This window comes from Sinohyriopsis cumingii, chromosome 14 (genome assembly GCF_028554795.1).
Source record: "Sinohyriopsis cumingii isolate HCF-2022 chromosome 14, ASM2855479v2, whole genome shotgun sequence".
NCBI lineage: Eukaryota > Metazoa > Mollusca > Bivalvia > Unionida > Unionidae > Sinohyriopsis > Sinohyriopsis cumingii.
The window spans coordinates 53,965,583-53,989,239 of record NC_142974.1 but is presented as its reverse complement, the minus strand read 5'-3'; the positions used below and the strand labels follow the sequence as shown (position 1 = coordinate 53,989,239).

Sequence of the window (23,657 nt, the reverse complement as noted above, 5' to 3'; positions counted from 1 at the left end):
CAGTGCTAGACATCACTATAAACTGCCAAACTGCAGACATCGTAGCGACGTGACTGAAAAATTGTTAAAGCTACGTTAAAAATCCTAATCACACACACACACACACACACACTACAAATAGACTGGGACAACATTCTTCGGTATTGATCCTAAACTGATAATTGTGACCTTAGTCTATATGTGTATTACATGCTGTTTTTATTTTCTGAAGTAAAAGAGTACTTCCTTGTTGGACTCTCATTCTTATTGTCATAAAAAAAGGTTTATCATAATAGCAGAATGGTGTACCAGAGACAGATATGATGTAAATAGAATGATGTGTTAACACTATCGAACCATCCTTCATACACAATTAAAGATACAATTATTTTTAATAGAATAATAGTGTTCCCGTCTCTCACGAAATAAATCAGAAGTTCTTTTTTCTTCTTTTTTTTTTCTTCTTCTTTCTCCATGATATCGTATCCTTTTTATCCTACTTGTACATGATTGCAAAGGAATACGTGGCAACGTTGAAAAGCAGCAAATAATGTTCTGAATACGTAGCCTCAAATGCCTGGGGCTTATATATTCTATGGCCATCCTTCCTTAATCAGATATTCATTAATTTTAATGTACAATGCATTTCAAAGGAAACTGACAATGCATTTGTTTCAAATTAATTAAACTTTTTTTGCAACATACTCACTTTCTTCAGTCAGACGTGTACTGCACAGTGTCTTCGCCAGACGTTCTGAAGAGCAAGTCCAAAATAGATTTGTCTAAATTTTCAGTGCTATTAATATGAGCAGTTTAAATTAATCGCGACAAGGAAGACTGTTCAAGGAACACTGTTTGAAAAGTTTTCTAAATTTTACTTTAAATGTGTGTTCTCTGATTCATTTTGCCGAATTATTATGAAATTAAAATTGTGTTTAATGGAAAAAGTAAAAAGATCTGTTGTCAATTTTGAACATGCATAGGGGTTTTACCGTCTGCAAATAGAATATGACGAGTCATATGGTCATATGACGCCTCCGTGTATCGTCTGAGTGGAAACTAACATGTAGACCTCTACTTGTTTTCAGGTTAATTTAAGGGGTAATCACGGACTACCTACTGCTGTCACGAATGGATGAAATCGCTATAATGCACATTGATGCATTCTCCAATGAGAACATAAGTTTTAATCCGATATTTTACAAGAATAGAAAAAGCAAGTCGTCTGCTACGTAATGGGATTATTTGGGTCGTTTAGTGTGTTACTGGGTCACAGGTTACGGTATATCCCCTCTCTCACTCTCTTGTCTTCAACACATATTCACACACGTATATAATACTTGCTCTGGTCTACGCTTCAAAGACACTGTTTCATATATGGTAACGCATATACCCGTATCTCTCATATTAACATCTATAAAAGGTGAATGTGTTTGTTGTGACCTACATTTCATGCTAAAATGGCTATCTCAAGTTTCCTGATTATGTACTGTAGGGTCAAAGCAGGCGAGACATCATTCAGACAAATTTATTTTTGTTGGTTAATTTTTTTCACAGTCCATCAAATTCGTTTTCAATCATTAACCTGATGGAGGAGAAGAAATCTTTCATTTTGAATTGATTTCATGCAATATTTCATTCATACCGATTTTACTCTCGAGTATATTTCGATTGGAATTCAACCTATTCCGACTGTACTAATTCGTAAACACGTATAGCTGATATTTCTCCATGTTTGGCATGACACAATGTGCAATACGCTATTTGTATCTATCTTAAAAATTATTACTATTTGGGTGTGTAGACGAATGCTTCTTAACAATTTCCATACTACTATAAATGCACTGCAATAATGCATTCATACATTTTCCACATGCGTTACTTCTTCACCGCCTTTTCTCTCAACGCTGTTCACAATGTTATAGAATTCAATTATGTGTTATTAGAGATGTTCAAGTGTCTGCTTTATCATTAGGCTGGTTTTATGACATATTTCTGATCCGATTTTGATCAGACATGGAATATAAGCTTATATGATCTAGACGTTGAAAATTTCAAGACTAGGTGAGATAGACACATAATGACGAGTTGTCTTTGCGTCTGATTGGCTGAGTTTGCAACTGATCTGAAATCCATAACATTTACATGATTTGGATAGAACATTGAATATTGGCTTATTTGATCAGTAGCGCACACGAGTTTGATATAATGTGCAAAATATACTAAATTATGTAACATAAACATTAAAACTGGGAAATAGTTTGGATAGGTTATGTTCTTCCAAATCTACAGTTTATGCATATTTAGTGAAATTGTCAACAGTTAAGATATGTTAACAGGTGAGTGGTATTCTGTCAACTTAGGCCTCTTGCTACAACTATGAAAGCAAAGTATTTTATATTTAGCTCTGACATAAAAGCTAATATCATGCAGATCTCGGACTGTTTTAATAAGAAAAACCCGTTGTACTATATAACGCATTTCTTTTGTATCCTAAGCCAGCAAATTTTAGACTCGGTTGTACATTGTGTTGAACTATCAAATTCCTTTTTGCAGATTATCCCATAAAGCTTCCACGTGTTTCTTAAAACAAATAAGCTGTTACAGCAGATTTTTTTTTGTCTGATGACGTACACAGACACACATAATATCTTTGTGGGAGACAGTAGCCTCGTTCTGATTCGAAATGAACGAACACAATAAGTAACTAGACGAATGTCCATATTTAGCCTTGAGGATATGTCACAAATGGTGTTTAAATCCAGAACAAGCTTTGGGCAAATCAGTTCATTCACCGAGAATCAGAGATCTGTTTTCTTTACAGGTAAGCAGTGTCTGTGTTCATAGATTTCTTTAATGTTCAAGATTTTAACGGTTACAATTCGGTCTAGGCTCGACATTTTAGCAACAATTGTTTGTGTTCTTTTCTATGTTATATAATAATGTATTGGAGTGTTTAATTGTTTAAAGAATTTATATTCATTTGCATTAATATTATTGATTATTTTAAAAGACGAATTTGCTACCAACTTCATGTTTAGTAAAATTTAATTTGGAAATAAAATATTCTTTATGTAAAAAAGAATAATGTTTTAGTATTCTATTCAAAATTCGTATTCTATTTTGAATTTAGTACAATACATATCTTCAAAATGATTATTAGATTACTGGCAAATACTGAATTTTATACTCTTTGGCTGTCATGAATTTATTCGATATTTAATTATCTATATTATATTCAAAAAGGCAAAAATTATGCAAATGCATAAAGTTGGTAAGCTCGAAGGAAATTTGTAATTTTATATGTATTTCTTGTATTTTAAATATAAAGTTTTTGTAGATGCATCTCCGAATGGTATTATATATATATATATATATATATATATATATATATATATATATATATATATATATATATATATATATGTAATTCATATGAACTGGGTCCACTCATTAAGAATCAGTGCGCTGTCTTCTTTACAGTCGGTCCGGTATCTCCGCTTGCCATATTCCCTAAAGAATGTACACGTCTCTATATCATTATGAGCGACACCTCTTGTTAAGAGAGCCTTCACAATCTCTCTCTCTCTCTCTCTCTCTCTCTCTCTCTCTCTCTCTCTCTCGTGAGAAAGAAAGGTTATGAAAAGTCGTTTCCTAACAACAATGGAAATCTTTTCAAAGCATAAGCTTAAATCGTCTAGACCTCGGACAAGTTTGATAAGAAAGCAGATGCATGAATAATAATTAGGTAATCTTACACCTGATTAACCGAGCAAGTTACCTCTCTGGAAACCATATATCTAATCAGTCACAAAATATATGGTAACATCATCAAAATGTTGGATACGTTTAATAATAATGAATAACTAGACATCTTACCTTGGTGATCTAGCATATGGTTGGCTAAGTATATCAGGGAATCATATTTTGAAATTAATTTCGTTCGGCCTTGCCATACAGGCTTACTGACCGACATCTTGCAAGTATATGTTAATTAGCTAGATCCACAAATATTAATGAGGTGATTTTACATCTGATTGTGTGAACATGTTGCCACTCTCAAAAGTGTATTTTTTTATTAATCCACATTCCTGAATGCTAAACACAAATGTAAAATGGAAGAAACACGGCACGTTGAGACTATTTTTTTATGAACTTTAATTACATTCATGATAGATAAATCCTTGGTACAACGCATTTTTAAATCTGCTGATAGCCCTCTGGGCAACCAGGACAAGAATCCTTAAGCCCAGTTTGAGCTGAGTAGTCCGCATAAACCACATTAGCATACAATTGTTTGCTTGATGAGTTCGGTTCTCCTTTGTATCAGTCATTTCTATTTATTTTCTGTTGCTGAATTATTTGAAATGAATATGTGACTATCAACATTGTGGATGTATGTAATGATTTGTAATTGTATTTCTTACAAATGGATATGTGTATGTACATTCATAACCTAAACGTGAATAACTAAACTCTGATTTTAGGTTCCACAACTTGTTTAACAGTAACTTGCTAAATATTCGTTAGATAATATTTAACTTAACAGGACACAGTTTCGTTGTGCTTAAATATACAAAACAGAATCTACTACAAAACTGCAGAAATTTTGTAACGCTCATTAAAACTAGCGATGACCTAGAAGTGAACCCGAGCGAGGTCACTGCAATGAGGTCAAAACACCGGATTAGACGGAACATTGAAGGGGAAAAATATTCGCCGATCACAGACTCAACACACTATTCAGTAGGATAATTACATAATAAATCCACTTATTTTTTATGTTATATCTAGTTGAATTCACTGTAAAACAGACTGGTTTGGTGATTATTCATAAAAACATGCTCAACACTACGGTCACACTATCCATGCAACACTGCTGCAAACATTTAATTCTTCACAATATATTCTAATCCGAATGTTCATCAGTCTACTTGTCTTTTTGTCAGAAAGTGTATGTACGAATAAAATAAAAATAATCTAAAGTTTGGGAGAGAGTTTCCATAAGTAATATGTTGGGTACAGATGGGTAAAATTAGCATGCCATAAAGTTGGAAGTTTATTTTAAAATGTCTTTTTCTTCCAGTACTAAAGTAAGCTCTGTTTATGAGACAGTCAACTGTTAAGATATGTAAGCAAGGTGAGTTATATCAGGTCCACCTGGGTCTCTTGTTACTGCAATGGAAGACACATTTTTGTCAGATTATCAGACTTTGATGAAACTTTGAATATATTCATATATCATCAAGATTTCTGACAAGGTTGACCAGAAGCAAGATTCATACATACTAATGAGGTAATATTTCCTCTGATAGGCTGAGCATCCTGCCCCAATGGAGGTAATACATTTTATCTGAATTTGATCAGAGTTGGAATACATGCTTATATCATTAAGATCTTGGTCTGTTTGATAAAGATTCATTCATATTAATTATTAATTATTCATTCACTTTTTATTCTGGTGTTATGTACTGGTGAATTTACCCATTTCAGTACTGCAGTCAATAGAATACAACCTCTTGAAGAAACAATTAATCATTGACGAGGCACTTTCATATCAGTCATTCATATCACCTCTACAATATGGCAGTATCGATCACACTGTAGATACACTACATTTTAAAATGTTTGAACTAATTGTTTCCATAAGCATTGGCTTTTCATATCTATCAAGTAATAACAAGTGAAAATCTTCATGGTTTTTCCACTCAGAAAGACACAGGACAGTGTTGACATTTTGTGTTATTGTAGTGAGTTATGGGCCCCGTTGACTGTCACGTTGCCTGCCCGCGATTTCGTAAGTCAAGAACACAAGAATTGGTTAGAAGTCATGTATATATACTATACCCCGCGGCTATAGTGGTTCTGTTCGTATTTGTTACGAGAGCCCAGCCTTTTGGGGTGTCAAAAATCTAACGTGGACGTTGAAAGCTTTGTTGAAGAACAAAGGACCCTTATTGGCGTCGTAAATATGACCACGCTGACAGACGGCAGGAGCATTGTCTGCTAAGTTGAATATAACAGGATAGAATCGATATCCAATCGGAATTGTGGTCACCGTTTCAACCCGAATTTAACTGAGTACTTTAGACTAGAAATCCCAGTCATTGTGAAACATCGTGCTAAGAAGTTGTAGTAATAATTCCGGGAAGCCACTCGTGAATTGGTGGGAAAACATAGGCAATTCTAAGGAAAGACAAAGCTTCGTAACGGTCAGTGAGTTATTTGCTCGATTGTTGCAGAATATTACGACATTGTAATTGTAATTATGTGCAGCATGTATACTTCATTACTAGAATCGTTAGTACGTAGAATTACCTTTGTAGTGTTAAATTTACATGCGTATTTGAGAAATGGTCTATCATTCTGTAAAGAATTATGTAGATTGCTAGCTCGTAGTTAGAATTAATACTGTAATTCGCTATTTGGTTAATTCGTAGTAAATTAGTGCATCTATTCATGTGATATTCTAGATTTTGCAACTGCTGAATTGAATTGTAACTTTTGAAAATGGTTGCAGTGTGTAAAATTAGTTAATTTGGATATTTGAATATGTGTGTACACTTGTGGGACTGTAATGTAAATAGATGCGTCTGATTGCTGTGATATTGTTCAGTATAATGAGATTAAGAATATATATATATATATATATATATATATATATATATATATATATATATATATATATATATATACGGATGTGACGCAATTTATTGATGTCTGTATGATAAGTAGTTCATAACGAGCTTTTATTACGACGTTGTTTACCATACAAGAGCGTTTTGGTATTTCGATGTCCATGAATGCGTGACCTAATAATGAAATAGCCTTTATCTGATGATTGATTGTTGGTGTAGTGTGAGACGAGATGGCTAAGGAAATATGCTAACGTCTTTGTGTTTTCACATGAATCCTTTAGGGGACAGACTTCCGGTGTGGTCTAGTCCCGAGTCTCTAGGAGAGAGACGGAATAGAGACTAGTAGGAGAAGTCGATTGTGAATTGAAGGTTAGTCGGAGAGCAGAGTCAATGAGGAGCAGGAAGAAGAGGAGTCGAGGAGGAGAAATTGGAGAAAGAGCAGTGAAAGAGAAGGAGTTAGGAGGGAAGTCGGAAGGAGATAATGAATTGGCGGGATAGGAGAGACACAGATGAGTAGAAAACAGTGACAGGTGGAAAAGCGATCTCACACTATAAATCACAAGATGAAATAGGATATCACTTGGTCGAGAGGGAGAAGAGTGATTAGGAAATTATTATCATTTGAATATTGAATTGTATTAATATGTTATTCCTTTGAATTCACCTTTGAGTTCCCAATAATGTAACTGTCAGGCATTGCTGGCTTTGGGCTCGGAGCATTACCTCTCTCTATCACTACTTTTACTTCCTACAAAATCGAGCCTGGGTGGGACTTCCATACGTAATGTAAATAAGATATTGGGAGCACCCCACCCCAATCCTACCAAACCCCATATTGACATAGAATTGTTGCATCAGTTGCATCATATTGTTTAGGACATCAAGCTTATATCACATTTCTGGTCCTGTACAAGGTCTTAGTTAGCCATGCCACACTAATCAAAGTGCAAACAGTGTAGACCCATGTATCATGCACAGAACTGTGTTGCCAGATCGGGAATAGTTCTTTTTTGGCAAATAGTGTAATATTGTATTATTGGTTACATCTGAGTGCATTAAATGAATTCTTCAATGCAGTAAAAAATATTCTTTTGTTGTTAGTCAGACTTTTGCAGCCATAGAGGCCTTATTTGTCAGTTGTATCAAGATGGGACTGTCTTGGAATCTTGCAATTAAAAAGGCAGCCAAGACATATCTGTATTATTAATGATAACCATCTGAGTGTGGATTTGTATAAACCATCATGACAGTAACATGATCATGTAGTGTTGACCTTTGTCATACAGCCATTTATAACACCTTGGTTAGGTTTTTATGCCCCACCATGACTGTAATAGTGGCACCTAGTATCACCCTGGACCATCAATCCATTGAACACACCATCACTGTAATAGTGGCGTGTATTATCACCCTGGACTATCAATCCATTTATCACACCATCACTGTAATAGTGGCGTGTATTATCACCCTGGACTATCAATCCATTTATCACACCATCACTGTAATAGTGGCGTGTATTATCACCCTGGACCATCAATCCATTTATCACACCATCACTGTAATAGTGGCGTGTATTATCACCCTGGACCATCAATCCATTTATCACACCATCACTGTAATAGTGGCGTGTATTATCACCCTGGACTATCAATCCATTTATCACACCATGACTGTAATAGTGACATCTAGTATCACCCCTGACCATCCATCTACTGGTCACACCATGATTGTAATAGTGGCATGTAGTATCAACCCTGTCAATCATGCATTGGTTCGGTTTTGCATCTAGGTTACTTTCAGACAGTATGATGGGCCATCCATGTTCTGTCAGCACATTATTTTTCTTCTTCATTCCACACTAAATGGGAGTTGCAAGAGATGGCAGGCACTTTTTTGAGAGGCAAGTCACTGTCAAGGTGTTCTTTATAATCTGTTTTTAGGGAATGTAGTTTATATAACAAGTTTTGATATATATGTTTATGAAATTGTCCTTTACTTTGTTAATGTATTTATTGCATTTATGTATCTTTCACAGAAGTTTTGCATTTTTACTTAGTATCTTTTATCTTATCATATTATATGGTGTATTGATACTTTATGTGTTTATATAGTACTTTATAATGTATTTGTTCTATATGACATATTTGTACTACATATACTTATATAATACTGTATGATGTATTTGTACTGTATGTACTTAATATATTGTGTATTTTTTCTATTTTTACTTATATAGTACAATATGTTGTACTTGTACTGTGTGTATTTATATAGTACTGTAGGGTGTATTTGTTCTATATGGCTTCCTTGTACTATGTGTACTTATATAGTACCATATGGCGCATTTGTACTATATGACATATTTGTAATTTATGTGCTTAAATAGTACTTTATGGTACATTACTTATCTAGTACTAAGTGGCATTATATTTGTACTGTATGTACATATATAGTACTATATGGCATATATGTACTATAGGTATTAATTGAAACAACCTGGTGTTAAATCCAACATTCTAGTGAATTCACATAAGCAAAATATTTGGAAAGAAAACTCCACAAATAAGCGTAGAATATTAAATCACCATTTAGGAAATGGCATGCATGATATGCAAAGATGACAGTGGTAGTATGCCACTCACATATAGGACACACATACCTGGTCCAGGCATACCTCCTGAAGGGTCAACCTTGACTACAGTGCATATCTTGCTAGTGTTCACTGGCAGTGGAACACATTCCCATAGCGTAATGATTTACATCTGTGAAACAGGTGTGTTTTGGTGTGAATGCTAGTGAGATTACTGAAACTGTACCACATAAGAAAATCCATGAATATTTTAAAGAAAGAAATTTCTCTTACAAACTTTCTCCCCAAAAGTTTAAAAATGTATACTTGTTATTTTTATATTTTACTTTGTATAGTTTTAGAAGAATCTAATATTATTACATTGTCTTTAATATTGTAGGACTACATGTTTATTTTTATTTGGAAAAGTTTATCTTCCTGAAGTTCTGTTAACTTTTTACTTTTTATATTGTTATGTCTCTACTGCAATAGCAATCTGCTGCTCTCTCACCACATGACCATGTGATTGAAAGTCTATAACATGTCAAACAACATGTTGGGAGTGGACGACCTTATTAGATTTTCAATTCTTTATAGCAACTTTATCTTTACACATTTTTGTAACTTTTAGATTCTGGTTTTACTTTATGACAATAGCATTGTTAGTGAAGACCACACATGAAATCTGGTAGTCTTATTTGTATTTGAATGTAGATGAGCATATTTGATTTTCAGTTCAGTACAAAAGATTAAATTTTATTTGACACATTTCTAACTTTTGGGCTTAGATTAATTTAAAAGAACTGTGTTATCACAATTGACTCTAAACTACTTGTGTTAGAAACCATAAATTGGGTAGGCCTATTTGTATTCATATGCAATTGACCCAATTAGATTTTCAGTTAATTACAGCAAGTTTTCGATCTTTTTTCTTGCACATATATGAATTGTGGGACAGTGGCATTAGAAGAAAAACAAAACATAGTAAAATGAAAGAAATTTAATAGGCACCTTTGTGATTTTGGATTGTCAGGACTTTTCATCAGTTATTGTTATTTTCTTACTCCTCTTCGACTTTGTGTACAATAGCACTATTTGCACAATTTAACAAAACTCACATAAGATAGACAAATGGAATTTGGTATACATGTTTATCTACATAAATATTTGAAATGATTCTATTTTCAAGCAAATATATCAGTTTCTCAAATTCTCACTAATACTTGGCACTATGTATCCATGATTGTTCTAAGTGTTGATATTCCCCACGCCCACACCCACCCACATACATAAGTACTGCTGGAACCTCACAAGGTTAGCCAGTATGTTACGTAATAGGTCTGTCAGACTAAAGGGTTTTCTAATGTATCTAATATATCAACCTTTTAACTTAAGTCTGTATGATATTATGTTGTAGCTGGAATGATACAATGAATGGTTTATAAATACTGATGGATTCTTTAACAGTAGTTAAACAATTTGTGCATAATTACAGGTAGTTAATTACATGCAATATTTCTGTTGTGAATGTCATGTATGAATATGTTACAAAATCCAATGATGTTGTCTTAATTTTGGCAAAACAATAATACATAGTAAATATTTCTCTACGTTAAATATTACAATCAGTAGAAGTAAAGATTTATTTGGGTCTGGGTCATATTTATTGGAATTCCCTCATACAAATACCTAGCCTACCCGATGTTGGCCACATTCTATTTTACAATTTTAGCATCAGAGTGTTCTAGAAATTAACTTTTGTCCTGCTTCCTGGCATTTCTGTTCATACCTACCTACCTACATACATACATACATACAAATATACATACATACCTGCATACACACACACACACACACACACACACACACAAAACATACACACATACATACATACATACATGCATGCATGTGATGATACAAGTTGCTGTTTATTCAAATTCTAAGTGTAACTGGCAATTGTATAGCCAGGATTATGCTGAAGTATTGATAAACCGCATGCACACTTTAAGAGATTAGCCATTGTATAATGTAATATGTCTGTAATGCTAAGGGGTTTCCTATCCCTTTAATATATCTAATGTTTAACACGTCTGTATGATATTCTGTTGTATCTGGAGTGATAAGATGAATGGTCTTTAAACACTGATTGAATGTTTAATGTTAATTGAGTAATATTCCATACAACTGAACAAGACTTCAGTATCTCCATTACCAGATATGATATTTCAGCTTAATTTAAATGCAAATGAGGGTGAAATGGTAACTCACAATATGAGTGTCAGGACGAGGGTCAAAAGTTCATTCGTTGATCATTCTAAGTTGTCAAATATATCAGGCCATATTACTACAACATTAGTAGCGAACATGACAAACAACAGGTATACCATGTATTTCCAAGTGGAAAACCCATATATTGAAATCAAATCCAGATGAACATGTATACCCACAAATAATAATCTTTGTAATATATAATCTACAATGATATAAAAAAGTTAGCTATGTCATATATTATTCAAGAAAAAGACATTATTCAAGAAGGCTAAAACTCCTATCCCAGATCATTCACACAAATAAAAAACGAATATACATAACATATAACGATGGACAAAAAACCAACACACAATACAAATTAAATTTACATAACATATAATGATAGACAAAAATTCCAACACACAATACAAATTAGATATACATAACTTATAATGATGGACAAAAAATCTACACACAGTACAAATTAGATATACATAAATTATAATGATGGACCAAAAAACAACACACAATACAAATTAAATCTACATAACATATTATGATTTACAACAAAAAAAACCCCACACAATGCAAATTAAATATACATAAAATATTATGATGGACAAAAAAACCCACAACACACAATACAAATTAGATGTACATAGCATATAATGATGGACAAAAAACCAACACACAATGCAAATTAGATAAACATAACATGTAATGATGGGCAAAAAAACCAACACACAATACAAACTAAATATACATAAAATATTATGATGGACAAAAAACCCACAACACACAATACAAATTAGATATACATAGCATATAATGATGGACAAAAAACCAACACACAATGCAAATTAGATAAACATAACATGTAATGATGGGCAAAAAAACCAACACACAATACAAACTAAATATACATAAAATATTATGATGAACAAAAAACCAACACACAATACAAAATATATATATACATAACATATTATACTGGTCAAAAAGACCAACACACAATACAAATTAAATAAACAAAACATATAATGATGGCCAAAAATCCAACACACAATACAAATTAAATATACAAAACATAGTGATGGACAAAAAAAAACAACACGCAATGCAAATTAAATATACATAACTTATTATGATGGACAACAAAACCAACACGCATACAAATTAAATTACATAACATCTTATGATGGACAAAAAAGCAACACACAATACAATGTAGATATACATTACATATTATAAATGGATAAAAACCTAGCACACAATACAAATTTATATATATATATATATATATATATATATATATATATATATATATATATATATATATATATATATAATGATGGACAAAAAATATTCACACAATACAAATTAGATATACATAACATATAATGATAGACAAAAAAACAAAACAACACACAATGCAAATTAAATCTTACAATAATGGACAAGAAACCTACACACAATACAAATTAGATATGCATAACACATTATGATGGACAAGAAAACCAACACACAATACAAATTAGATATATATAACATATTATGATGCACAAAAATCGAACACACAATACAAATTAAATATACATAACATATTATGATAGACAAAAACGAACATACAATACAAATTAAATATACATATGGTGGTTTCCCACGTTTGATAGCTTCGGGTGGGATGCTGTTCTTTCTCTCACGTTTGTCTGCCACCATCTGGCCTCTCCTCACATCAGTGACTGTCATGCCCTTGCTTACCATCAGTCACCAGGTGCCTCGGTCCTTGGCCTGCAATTCCCAACCGTCGGGTAAGATGTCGCATCCATTCATGTCCCTCTTGCACAAATCCTTCGAATGGAGTGAGGGGCGCTGACTCTTCTGGTGCTGGTGGCTAGCTGTCCATATAGGGTATCCTTTGGCAGCCTCCCATCCTCTATGCGTCGGACGTGTCCTAGCCATATAAGGCTGTATTTGCTCAGCGTGGAATACATGCTGCGGATACTGGCACGCTGCAGGGTCTCGCTTTGTGGGACGCGGTCTTGCCAGTTGATTTCTAGGATGCGTTTTAGGCAACGTATATGGAAGTTGAGTATAGGAGAGGGGAAGGAAGAAGAATGGTCGGCACCAGAAAGCAGCCCTGCTTCATGCCACTGTTGATGGGGGAGGAGTCTGAGGAGAATTCATCATACAGGACTGTTTCCTTCACATCGGCATGGAAAAATATTATCATGCTGCAGGTTTTTTGTCTGTATGTATAGGGGAGGGGGAACCGATCTTACTGAGAATTTCAAATAGGCCCTTCCTCCTGTCCAGGTCGAAAGCCTTGGTGAGGTCAATGAACATCATGTAGAGTGTCTGATCTTGCTGTCTGTAGGCTGTTGAGTATTATGCGGGAGTACACTTTGCCAACAATGCACAGGAGCGAGATCCCTCTAATTATTGCAGTCACTACGGTCGCCCTTGTTTTTGTAAAGGGTCACAATCGTGGCGTCGCGCATGTCTTGGGGGACTGCTCCTTCCTCCTAGCAGAGGCAGAATAGCTCATGCAGTGGCTGAAGCAATGTTGGTTTCCCAAGTTTGACAGCTTCTGACGTGAAACTGTCGCTACCTGGTGCTTTGTCGCTTGGGAGGGAGTCGATTGCTTTGCTGAGCACCTATAAGGTGGGCACTTTGTTGAACTCCTGCAAGGTGGGCAGATTCTTTCTGCTGCTAAAGGCCACATCGGGGATTGACGTTGGAGTATATCTCTTAGTAGTGCTCCACCCATCTGGCAATATGTTGCTCACGGTCTGTGATCTTCTCTCTCGTCAGAGATTTCGGGGGATGGGGGGTGGGCAACCCCTTTCACTGTAGGCCTAGAGCCTTCTTAATGCCACTGTACATAACTTGGATGTTTCCAGACTCGGCACTGCGCTGGATTCCTTCACACAGTTACTGTCAGTACTCGTTTACGCACTGTCTAGCGATGAGTTGGGTGGTGATTCAGACACTTATGAGGCCAGCAAGCGTCTGTTCATCGGGGCATTTTTGTAAGCTACAAAGGCCTTTCGTTTGTCCTCGATTATTGGTTCAACCATTGAAAGGTGTGTGTTGAACCAGTCCTGACTGGGCTGTTCCTTCTTGCCAAATATGGACATTGCTGTGCTGTTGATGGCACCTTAATGGCATTCCACTTGGCTGTGGCAGGTCCCGGAGAGCCTGGTCCAGGACGGACACATACTCCTCCACCTTGGAGGGGACCAACGTCTGCGCAGTGTTGATGCGAGGGCGACCTTTTGGTTTTAACTTGGATTAATATAGGCTATTGTTCTAAGGTAAACATTGCTATCTTTTAAATAATGTATTTATTTGTATGATGCTAAACTATAAATATTAAATAGGTTTTTCTTGGTTACAAATTCAAGAAGGTCATGGAGTGGGTCTTCATGTTGACATTTAGAAATCACATTTTCATATGCATTTAGAATGGAAATTTGCGATATTTTGTACACTTTATGAATATCACTTTGCCTAATTGAAAAAAAATATTCGTTCTTACTTGATATAAATTTTATTTTCGACCAAAATTAACACGTGATCCAATATTTACAGGAATGACATAGTGGTATATACGTAGTGAACACAGAGTTTAACTCTTACCGGTATAGTAGGTATAGTAGACATACATACAGACATACATACTACATGTTCCCGGTATATCGCTGGCCATGTAGAAATCGGTGCAGGGTTTTCACAACTGGTTCCGGTTCCAAATTAAGGTCAACAATACATACATATCAACCCGGACGATAACCTGAACTATCACATATGCTAGGCTACATGTTAGAGGCAGATAAGTGAAACACTCAAGGCCAGTTATCGTTAAAATAACTTTATAAACGTCTGACAAATCTGTCTTTCTGTGTTTGTTTAAATGGCTACTGCAGTCACCGATTCTTACTCTAAAGATCGACAGGAATGTCCGATTTGTCTGGATGTGTTCACCTTGCCCCGTCAGCTGCCGTGCTTGCATTCATTTTGTGAACACTGTCTTCAGGACTATATAACAAAAAAGGCTAGTTGTACCGGGAAGTCATTTGATGGATTTATGTGTCCAGTATGTAGAGCAGTAGCTAGGCCTGCAAATACAGAAAAATCTGCAGAAAAATGGGCTTCTTTATTCCCTCACAGTCCATTTCCGCTAGGTGGCATATCGAAAGTAGAGCGTTCATGCGAGGTGTGTGTGAATAAATCAGACAGTTCTACCAACCATGCTAAGAAATTTTGTGTTATATGTGAAGAGTTCATGTGCGATAACTGTGCTGTATATCATCAAAATATGAAAATGAGTAAAAGCCATCGGATGATAACCACAGATGAATGGGAGAGCAATCCTGAAAACCGATTAAGGCTTACCGAGGTATCAGGGTGTCCGGAGCATGATAATGAGGATATTAAGTATTACTGCATGGGCCATGAGATTGCCTTGTGTGGCATGTGCTTTTTTCATATCCACAAAACCTGTCAGAATGTGCTCGAGTTGAAACACAGTCTTCCAGGTCTCCTGAAGAAGATGAATTCACAGAAAATAATGGAGCAAATGCGCAAATTAGAAGATCATCTCAAGAATTTCATGGAGATGAATGAAGAAAACTTAGGCATGCTCGAGTCAGATGTTAATAGTATTTCTGCTGAGATCGGAGACATCAGAAAGAAGCTGAATGCAGTGCTGGATGATATTGAGCAGATGGTGAAGCTTGAGGGAAACCGAATTTACAAGGAGTGGTTGATCACAAAACAAGAACAAAATCATCAATGTCATTCTTTGGTAAGTGCCATTAGAAACTCTCTAGTGCTTTTAGAGACAGTTGGTCAGTATGGGTCTGATACACAAATGTTTCTGGTGAATAACAAAATAGTGAAGCAGCTACAATGTTACGGTGATCAGATTAGAGAAAAGTTTGAAAGAGTGGATTCCTTAAGAATAAGACTTGAACTCGATAGCAATATGAAAGCGATACTTTCTCAAAATGGAAGAGGTTTAGTGACAGTAGCATGTCAAAGAGATAGTAAGGAAATGCATTGCACAAATCTTATGGTACCGCTTCATAAACAAACGTTGGAGTGCTTGAACGTTGTTGGTGTTCACTGTCCAAGTCACGACAACCCTTTATATCAAGGTATCATCCAGTTACCTGATGGATATATAGTTTTGGCAGATAACAGGAACAAAACCTGCTGCATGTTTGACAAGTCATATAACTTCATCACAAGCTTTATATTGCCTTCAAATCCTTTTGATGGCATGTGTCTAATAGGAGACAATGAAGTTGCTATAACACTGCCTGATAAGAAAATTGTCCAGTTTATGTCCATCAGGGACCACTCCATCAGTGACACAGGAACTCTAACAACTAAGTATAAATGTTGTAGTATTGCTTCAATGACCAGGGAGGAGATCCTAGTCTCTGGCCCATCTGGTGATTCTTATAGTACGAAATGTTACTGGAGCCTTTTCACTAGGAATGGAGATGTCAGACTTCACCATGAATTTGATTGTCAATCAACATATTGGGCTCATGCTGCTTTAGATATGTCAAAGTCACGTGTCTACATATCTGTCAGTGGTGCCAATGCAGTGTACTGTTTTGGTGTTACAGATGGAAAACAGTACTTCGTCTACTCATCCAAAGACCTGAATTATCCAATGTCTGTAGCAGTAGACAGAGAGGATAATGTCTATGCTGTGGGATTCGGCTCTACCAACATTCATAAACTTTCACCTGATGGCGTTACACTCCAGATAATTACTTCTGGAGTTCCAAAACAACCAAGAGGAATTTCCTTCAATGACAGTATGGATAATTTTGTTGTCACAAATCAAATGAATAGGAAACTTCACTATTTTGTACATAAGTAGTACTTACCCTGAAAAACAATGAAGAAAATGAACAGTCTTTTATTCACAGGGGAATATAAATAATAGCTGCATTTAATTTTAGTTTTGAATGAAAGTCTTATGGGAATGTTTATTGTATGAAGCAGTTTATCATTACTCATGAATGATAAAATAATCAAACTATTTCTTATTACTATTTCTAAAGTTAAATTTTCTACCTATCAATCTGTGTATCTTTCTTGATTTCTTGCTGATCATTCACAGATCTATTTATATGGCTGACTGCATGCATGCATGCATGCATGTCTGTCTGTCTGTATGTATGTATGTATATATGTGCACTTGACTCGACAGCAGAGACATTAATTAAATATGACCGGAGGTTCCTTCCATGGGTCAATTATTTTAATTGTTTCTATTAGTGCAATCTGTCGAGTCCATGAGATTTTCTTTCCTCTCTCATCAGGCATATGGATATCACAAGGACTCTTAGCATCACTTGAGCAAATTTAATTTAAGTAACAAGAGAGACTTGGTACACTTTCTGCAACACCCCTACTCTGCCCTAGTATAACTGCTTGTACATGGTTTCTGGAACAATGACCTTAATGAATGATATGATGTTCTTCATATGTGTTGATATAATGAAGAATTTATTGTAATGTTAAACAAAATTGAATGCTACCACGCTGTTTAAAAAAAACTATATGTCATATTACTGATTTAATTTATCTACTAAGAAAAGATTCAATTATAGGGTGTTAAATACATCATAAAATAAATTGTCCGATGCAAACAACTTTATGCAATGTCAAAATATTTGTGTCTTCTCGGATCTACTAAAAATGAAGTGATTAGGATGATCAATTTAAAATTTACAATGCATATCATGGTTGTTTCAGCAACACATGCATGGTAAGCATGCTAAAATATGTACACTTAATTATGTAATATCTTAAGAAATTTTTGAGACTACAACCACTGTGACAGACACATATAGAAACGGATCCTTGCCATATGTCTTGCAGCCTAAATTCTCCTTCTTTATGATATGCAACTACCTACCTACAAAACCACCTGTCAGCAGAAAATGCAGTCCTTTAATTTTTGCCTCTATCTATCTGTCTGTCTGTCTCTCTGTATGTATGTCTATCTATCTATCTATTTATCTATCTATATGTATGTATGTATGTATGTCTATCTATCTATATATATGTCTATCTATCTATCTATCTACTATATATCTATGAAACCATCCATTCCTCTCAATGATCAATGTATTGTTATTTATATTTAATATGTATTATGTCCTTGACCTTTGTCAGTAATTGAGTGAATTTGAGGTTTTTCATAGCTGACTATTCTTATTGTTTTTGTTATATTTGTAATGTATAAATAAGTTGTTTGCTCATATATGAGTTCAAAGTTTAGCTTTATTTACAAACTTTGCATGTTTCAGAAAAAAGGTCTTGTGACACACATCCTGGTCATTTTATTGTGTCTTTGGTTTTTATATAAGGTTGTGGTAAACAGAAGTATTGATTCTATCTTAATATCAGTCTGTTGAATCACGTTTAGTTGTGTTAAGCTATATTTAGAGAGGTGTCAATGTGATACATCAAGACTAATGGTACATCAACACATTCAATATTGTTGGTACATCTATAAATTCAATATTAGAATTCTTGTGATCTAACATTTAGGATTATTTGGGATTCATATTTAATGTTACTCTTAACTTTTCACTTTGTAACTTGGACAATAAATTTATCTGTTGAATTTGACAAAATTTGCTGATTTTGCTTCTTTCTATTACATAGATTAGGAATATAAGTGTATAACAGTATATAGTTATTTGCGTGTGTTTTGTTAGTATCTTTAACATGCTTATAACAATGTTAATCAATTTGTATGCAATACTATAACTGGATCAAAACTAGAGTGGACATTCTTCTGCTTCCTTTGTCCACTTCCCTTTGAATGATACTCACCTGTCTACTTACAACCCTTTTTTATATATCATGGCTTTATGTCCATAAATCAATAAATATATATCATATATGTCCAGTAATGATGGCTCACTCATCAATCAAATTATATAACTTATGTACGATCCTATTCATATGCAGATGGCTACATACAGGTATATATATATATATATATATATATATATATATATATATATATATATATATATATATATATATATATATATATATCGTATGTCTGGTAATCCCTTGGAATCTTAAACAAAGATTATGCTCATGCTTTAGAGATACGCATTGAAGAGCATGTAATTTGCAATGTGAGCCATTTTATGATTTCAGTTGTATTTTGTATACTATAGGATTTTGTCCTCAAGAAGTCTTTCACGACAGTATTCACAATTTTCTCAATACCCCCCCTCCATAACAAGCACACTCATCTAAAGTTACCGCTAATCTTCAGTCTGGGCTGTCAACAGAGTTTCAGGGTGAGGAGTCCTGGTCTCTTGACTCATGATATGATTCACTCTTCACTCATGATATGATCCACTCTTCACTCATGATATGATTCACTCTTGACTCATGATATGATTCACTCTTGACTCATGATATGATTCACTCTTCACTCATGATATGATCCACTCTTCACTCACGATATGATTCACTTTTGACTCATGATATGATTCACTCTTCACTCATGAAATGATCCATTCTTCACTCATGAATCACTAAACTCTTCACTCTTCACTCATTCAACTCAGTCCCCAGCATATGTCTGAGAGTCACTGACATAAACTTGCAGGTTCCTCATTTTCAAAGAGAGAAATAAAAAGGAAATTTAAAAGGTATATTATCATTAGTTTATTACATAACTGGATTCTCAGTTTCATAAAATTACATTATAGAGAAAATATTTATCAAATATCTTGATCAAATTCTCCACTTCATTAAAGTACATTGTTGAAAAACTATTTTGCATTTATTATCAATAAACTGTATACCATACTGCACTCTACCATCTGCAAACTAGTTTTTCAAATCAGAAAGTTTCCTTGTTTCCTTTTAAATGACATTTATAATCTTATGAAAACAGCATACACCCTGATCCAACAGAATATTGTATAGACTAACCATGTCTAGACCAGCTGTGAGAAGTATATGCTTTATGGGTACATTACCTTGGGTCCTCCAATCAGCATGTTTTCCAACCTGCAATTTCCAAAATGTATTTTTCCTCCTTGTAATATCCACCACGCTAGCAAACCCTTGATTTGCTAATAGTTTACTCTGTTGGGTAAAAGGTTCTATTTGCCTGTATTTAAAAAAATACTTTATCATAAAATCTTCCAAAATACCATACGTCAGATTCCTGAGCTATTTACAGTATAAAGAGTGTCATAATTAACTAGATGGACAAATATTATTAATGAGATTTTGCACCCAACTGAATGAATTGCTGCCACTATAGAGATTATATTTCTTGATTAATCCAAATTGTCAAATGCTGATTGCAGCTGTACAAATGTAAGAAACCCAACAGTGAGACTTTCTTATCATTTTATAGCACCAAGTTAGGAAAGAATTGAATATAAGCCACATGAGATAACTTATATTGGCCACGGAGAAATTTCAAAAGTTTTTAATCATTGGCCATGAGACATCTTAAATATTATTGTCATGGCCTGAAGTTGCACACATTGTCAAATTACTTTACCCTGGAATTTTTCATTTATTTGGTAGTAAGGCAATGTAACTGTATGCCATGTCCCTGTGTCTGTCATCTGTCTATAATCTGTACATCAGTATTTGCTTCTTATCACTCTGTAGGCCATGTTTTTGATCAAGCTTTGGATGTAGGATTATATCATTATCTTCAGCTGGAATTGAAATACAAGATTAACTATCAAGATCTAAGACATGTTCAGCATTAAGAGTGATACACACTCATTCAGTATTAAGAGTGAGATACATTCATACAGTATTAAGGGTGAGATCCACTCATACAGAAAGAAGCGTGAGATACACTCATATGGTATTAAGAGATAGATACACTCATTCTGTATTAAGAGTGAGATACCCTAATATTAATTATATTAGCATAGTAGCAAGACCAACACCTGTTAATGCTGTGATTTTGGGTTTAATTGCATCAACTTGTGTAACCTCGAGTGAAAGTGTTTCTGATCTAAGTTTCAGTAAACATAGTAAATTGATTTCAAACATCAAGATCTTATATGGGTACGATTATAAAAGCTGCATTGAGACTTATTAATCTCAGCATTTTCGTGACTATTTCTGATTAGAATTCTTTCAAAATTAATAAATAAGCTTATATCATCTGAATATCCAATTAGATTTATTATGAGAAAAAATTTGTTCAGTATTGTTAGAACTTGTTCTTAATATGTTTTGCAACAATTGTTTTCTCTATTAAATAACTTTCTCTCATTAGAGAAAGGGAACCAATCAATGTCTGTTACAAATAGGTTTGATAGAGTTAATCCCCTGGTGATAAAAATACAGACTAGATATATAATAATGGGAATTAAAGTAGAATAATTTATAAAAGATAGAAAAATAAAAATCCTTAGTGATTAAACTAATAATTTGAGCTTACAACTTAATCATAATAAAATGTGACAGGTGCTACTCTAAGATGATAACATATCTAGTTTTAAATTGAGTTTGTGAAATAGGGTATCATTACAATATTGAGAGACACTATTACAATGATGCAATGTGAGAGGACAGTAACTGATGATGTTTAGTAACATACCATATATGGAGCATGGTGTCTCATTTGTTAACATGCTGGAATCCTATGGAGGAGTGGTGGGTTTGATTTCTATGCCAACTAGGCTGTATGAGCTGCCATGTTGTATTCTTGGGCAAGACACTTTATTCTCATTTCCCAGCAATGATACATAAAGCCATAAGGCAAAACACATTAAGGAGAGCTTAACCCACATGAACCATTATATTCAATGCCATTACTAATATATTATTTTAAATTTATATTGTATTTTTAGCTTTTAATAACAGAAAATATTCCCAAACTTGCATTTGTCCAAAAGCTTCCAGATGTATTTATCAAGAGTAAAGAAAGCTATGACTTTTAATAGAAAAATAAATGGTGAATAATAATTTAGATTTGTGGGAAAGATATGCAATTGTTTTAACCACCAATTAGATTCTTGAATGTCTTTAATTATTAGCAAATATCAAGGCACATTAATTATCCTTTGAGTTATTTATGATCAGACTATATTAAAATTTATACATTTGATATGATGTAATAATGGGGAAGTAGTTTACAGAGGTTGTGTTCCTACAATACTACAGAAGTGTTCTTAGTGAAATTGTCATCTGTAAATTTAGGTAATCCCAGTGAATGATATTGGGGTCACTTGGGCCTCTTGTCTAAAAGTGCTTTTATCTTGCTTCTTTATACATTCTTTCCATATACTAATTGCATTCATTCTAATTAGGTCTGCATTCTTTGGTTCTTTTAGTGGCAAAATTACCCAATTGAAATAAATACAAAGCATCCTCAATATGTAACGGACCACTCAAGTGGCTTAGTGGTTAGAGCGTTCTCCTTGGATGCAGGAGGTCGCAGGTTCGAACTCTGGATGAGTCATACCAAAGCTTTATAAAAATGTTACTAGCAGGTGCTCCGCTTGGCGCTCAACATTAAGTGTTTAGTGTTAGGACTGGTCAGCCTGTTGTCCAGATAATGGGACTGGGTGGGACATTATGCTACTTGTTGGTGGCATGATGCTCCAGTGCTAGACATCACTTTAAACTGTCACACTGCAGACATCTTAGCAATATGACTGAATGATGCATTAAAAATAAAAAACACAAACACACACATTATGTAACTGACATGACACTGACATTATGCATTCCTATACTGATACATTTTACCTTTGTATGATGGCATTAACAAAACACTTTAGGCAACTCAAATTTAAAGAGTTTTGTTTAGAACTTCATGTACATTTGCAATATTTATCAAGATGATATCTATCAGATAATAGAGAGTGAAAATCTTCATCTTTGGGCTGAATAGAGGTAGGTCAGGTTTGATTGTAATTGTTTTCCAGCTACATTGTACTGAGTTATGGCCCCTGTTGACCTTTTTACTTCAGTTACTTCATATTGTTAGACATGTCTTGTTGCCACCCTTTTCATCAATTACAATGCTGTTGACAAGATCTTAATTTCTAATCATGTACAGTGTTGTTGACAAAGCCGTAATTTCTAATCCTGTACAGTGTTGTTGACAAAAACTTAATTTCTACTCCTGTACAATGTTGTCGACAATATCTTAATTTCCAATCCTGTACAGT

The 23,657-nt window shown here is 34.3% G+C and overlaps 1 protein-coding gene across 1 annotated transcript; it reads left to right on the top strand.

The window, feature by feature from the left end:
- The first annotated feature begins 15,203 nt into the window (after positions 1-15,203).
- On the top strand, positions 15,204-19,106 carry LOC149783827 (uncharacterized). The gene has a single exon (XM_089932032.1). The coding sequence runs from the start codon at positions 15,353-15,355 to the stop codon at positions 17,336-17,338; it is 1,986 nt and encodes a 661-aa protein (XP_089788158.1). The 5' UTR covers positions 15,204-15,352; the 3' UTR covers positions 17,339-19,106.
- Positions 19,107-23,657: the final 4,551 nt, after the last annotated feature.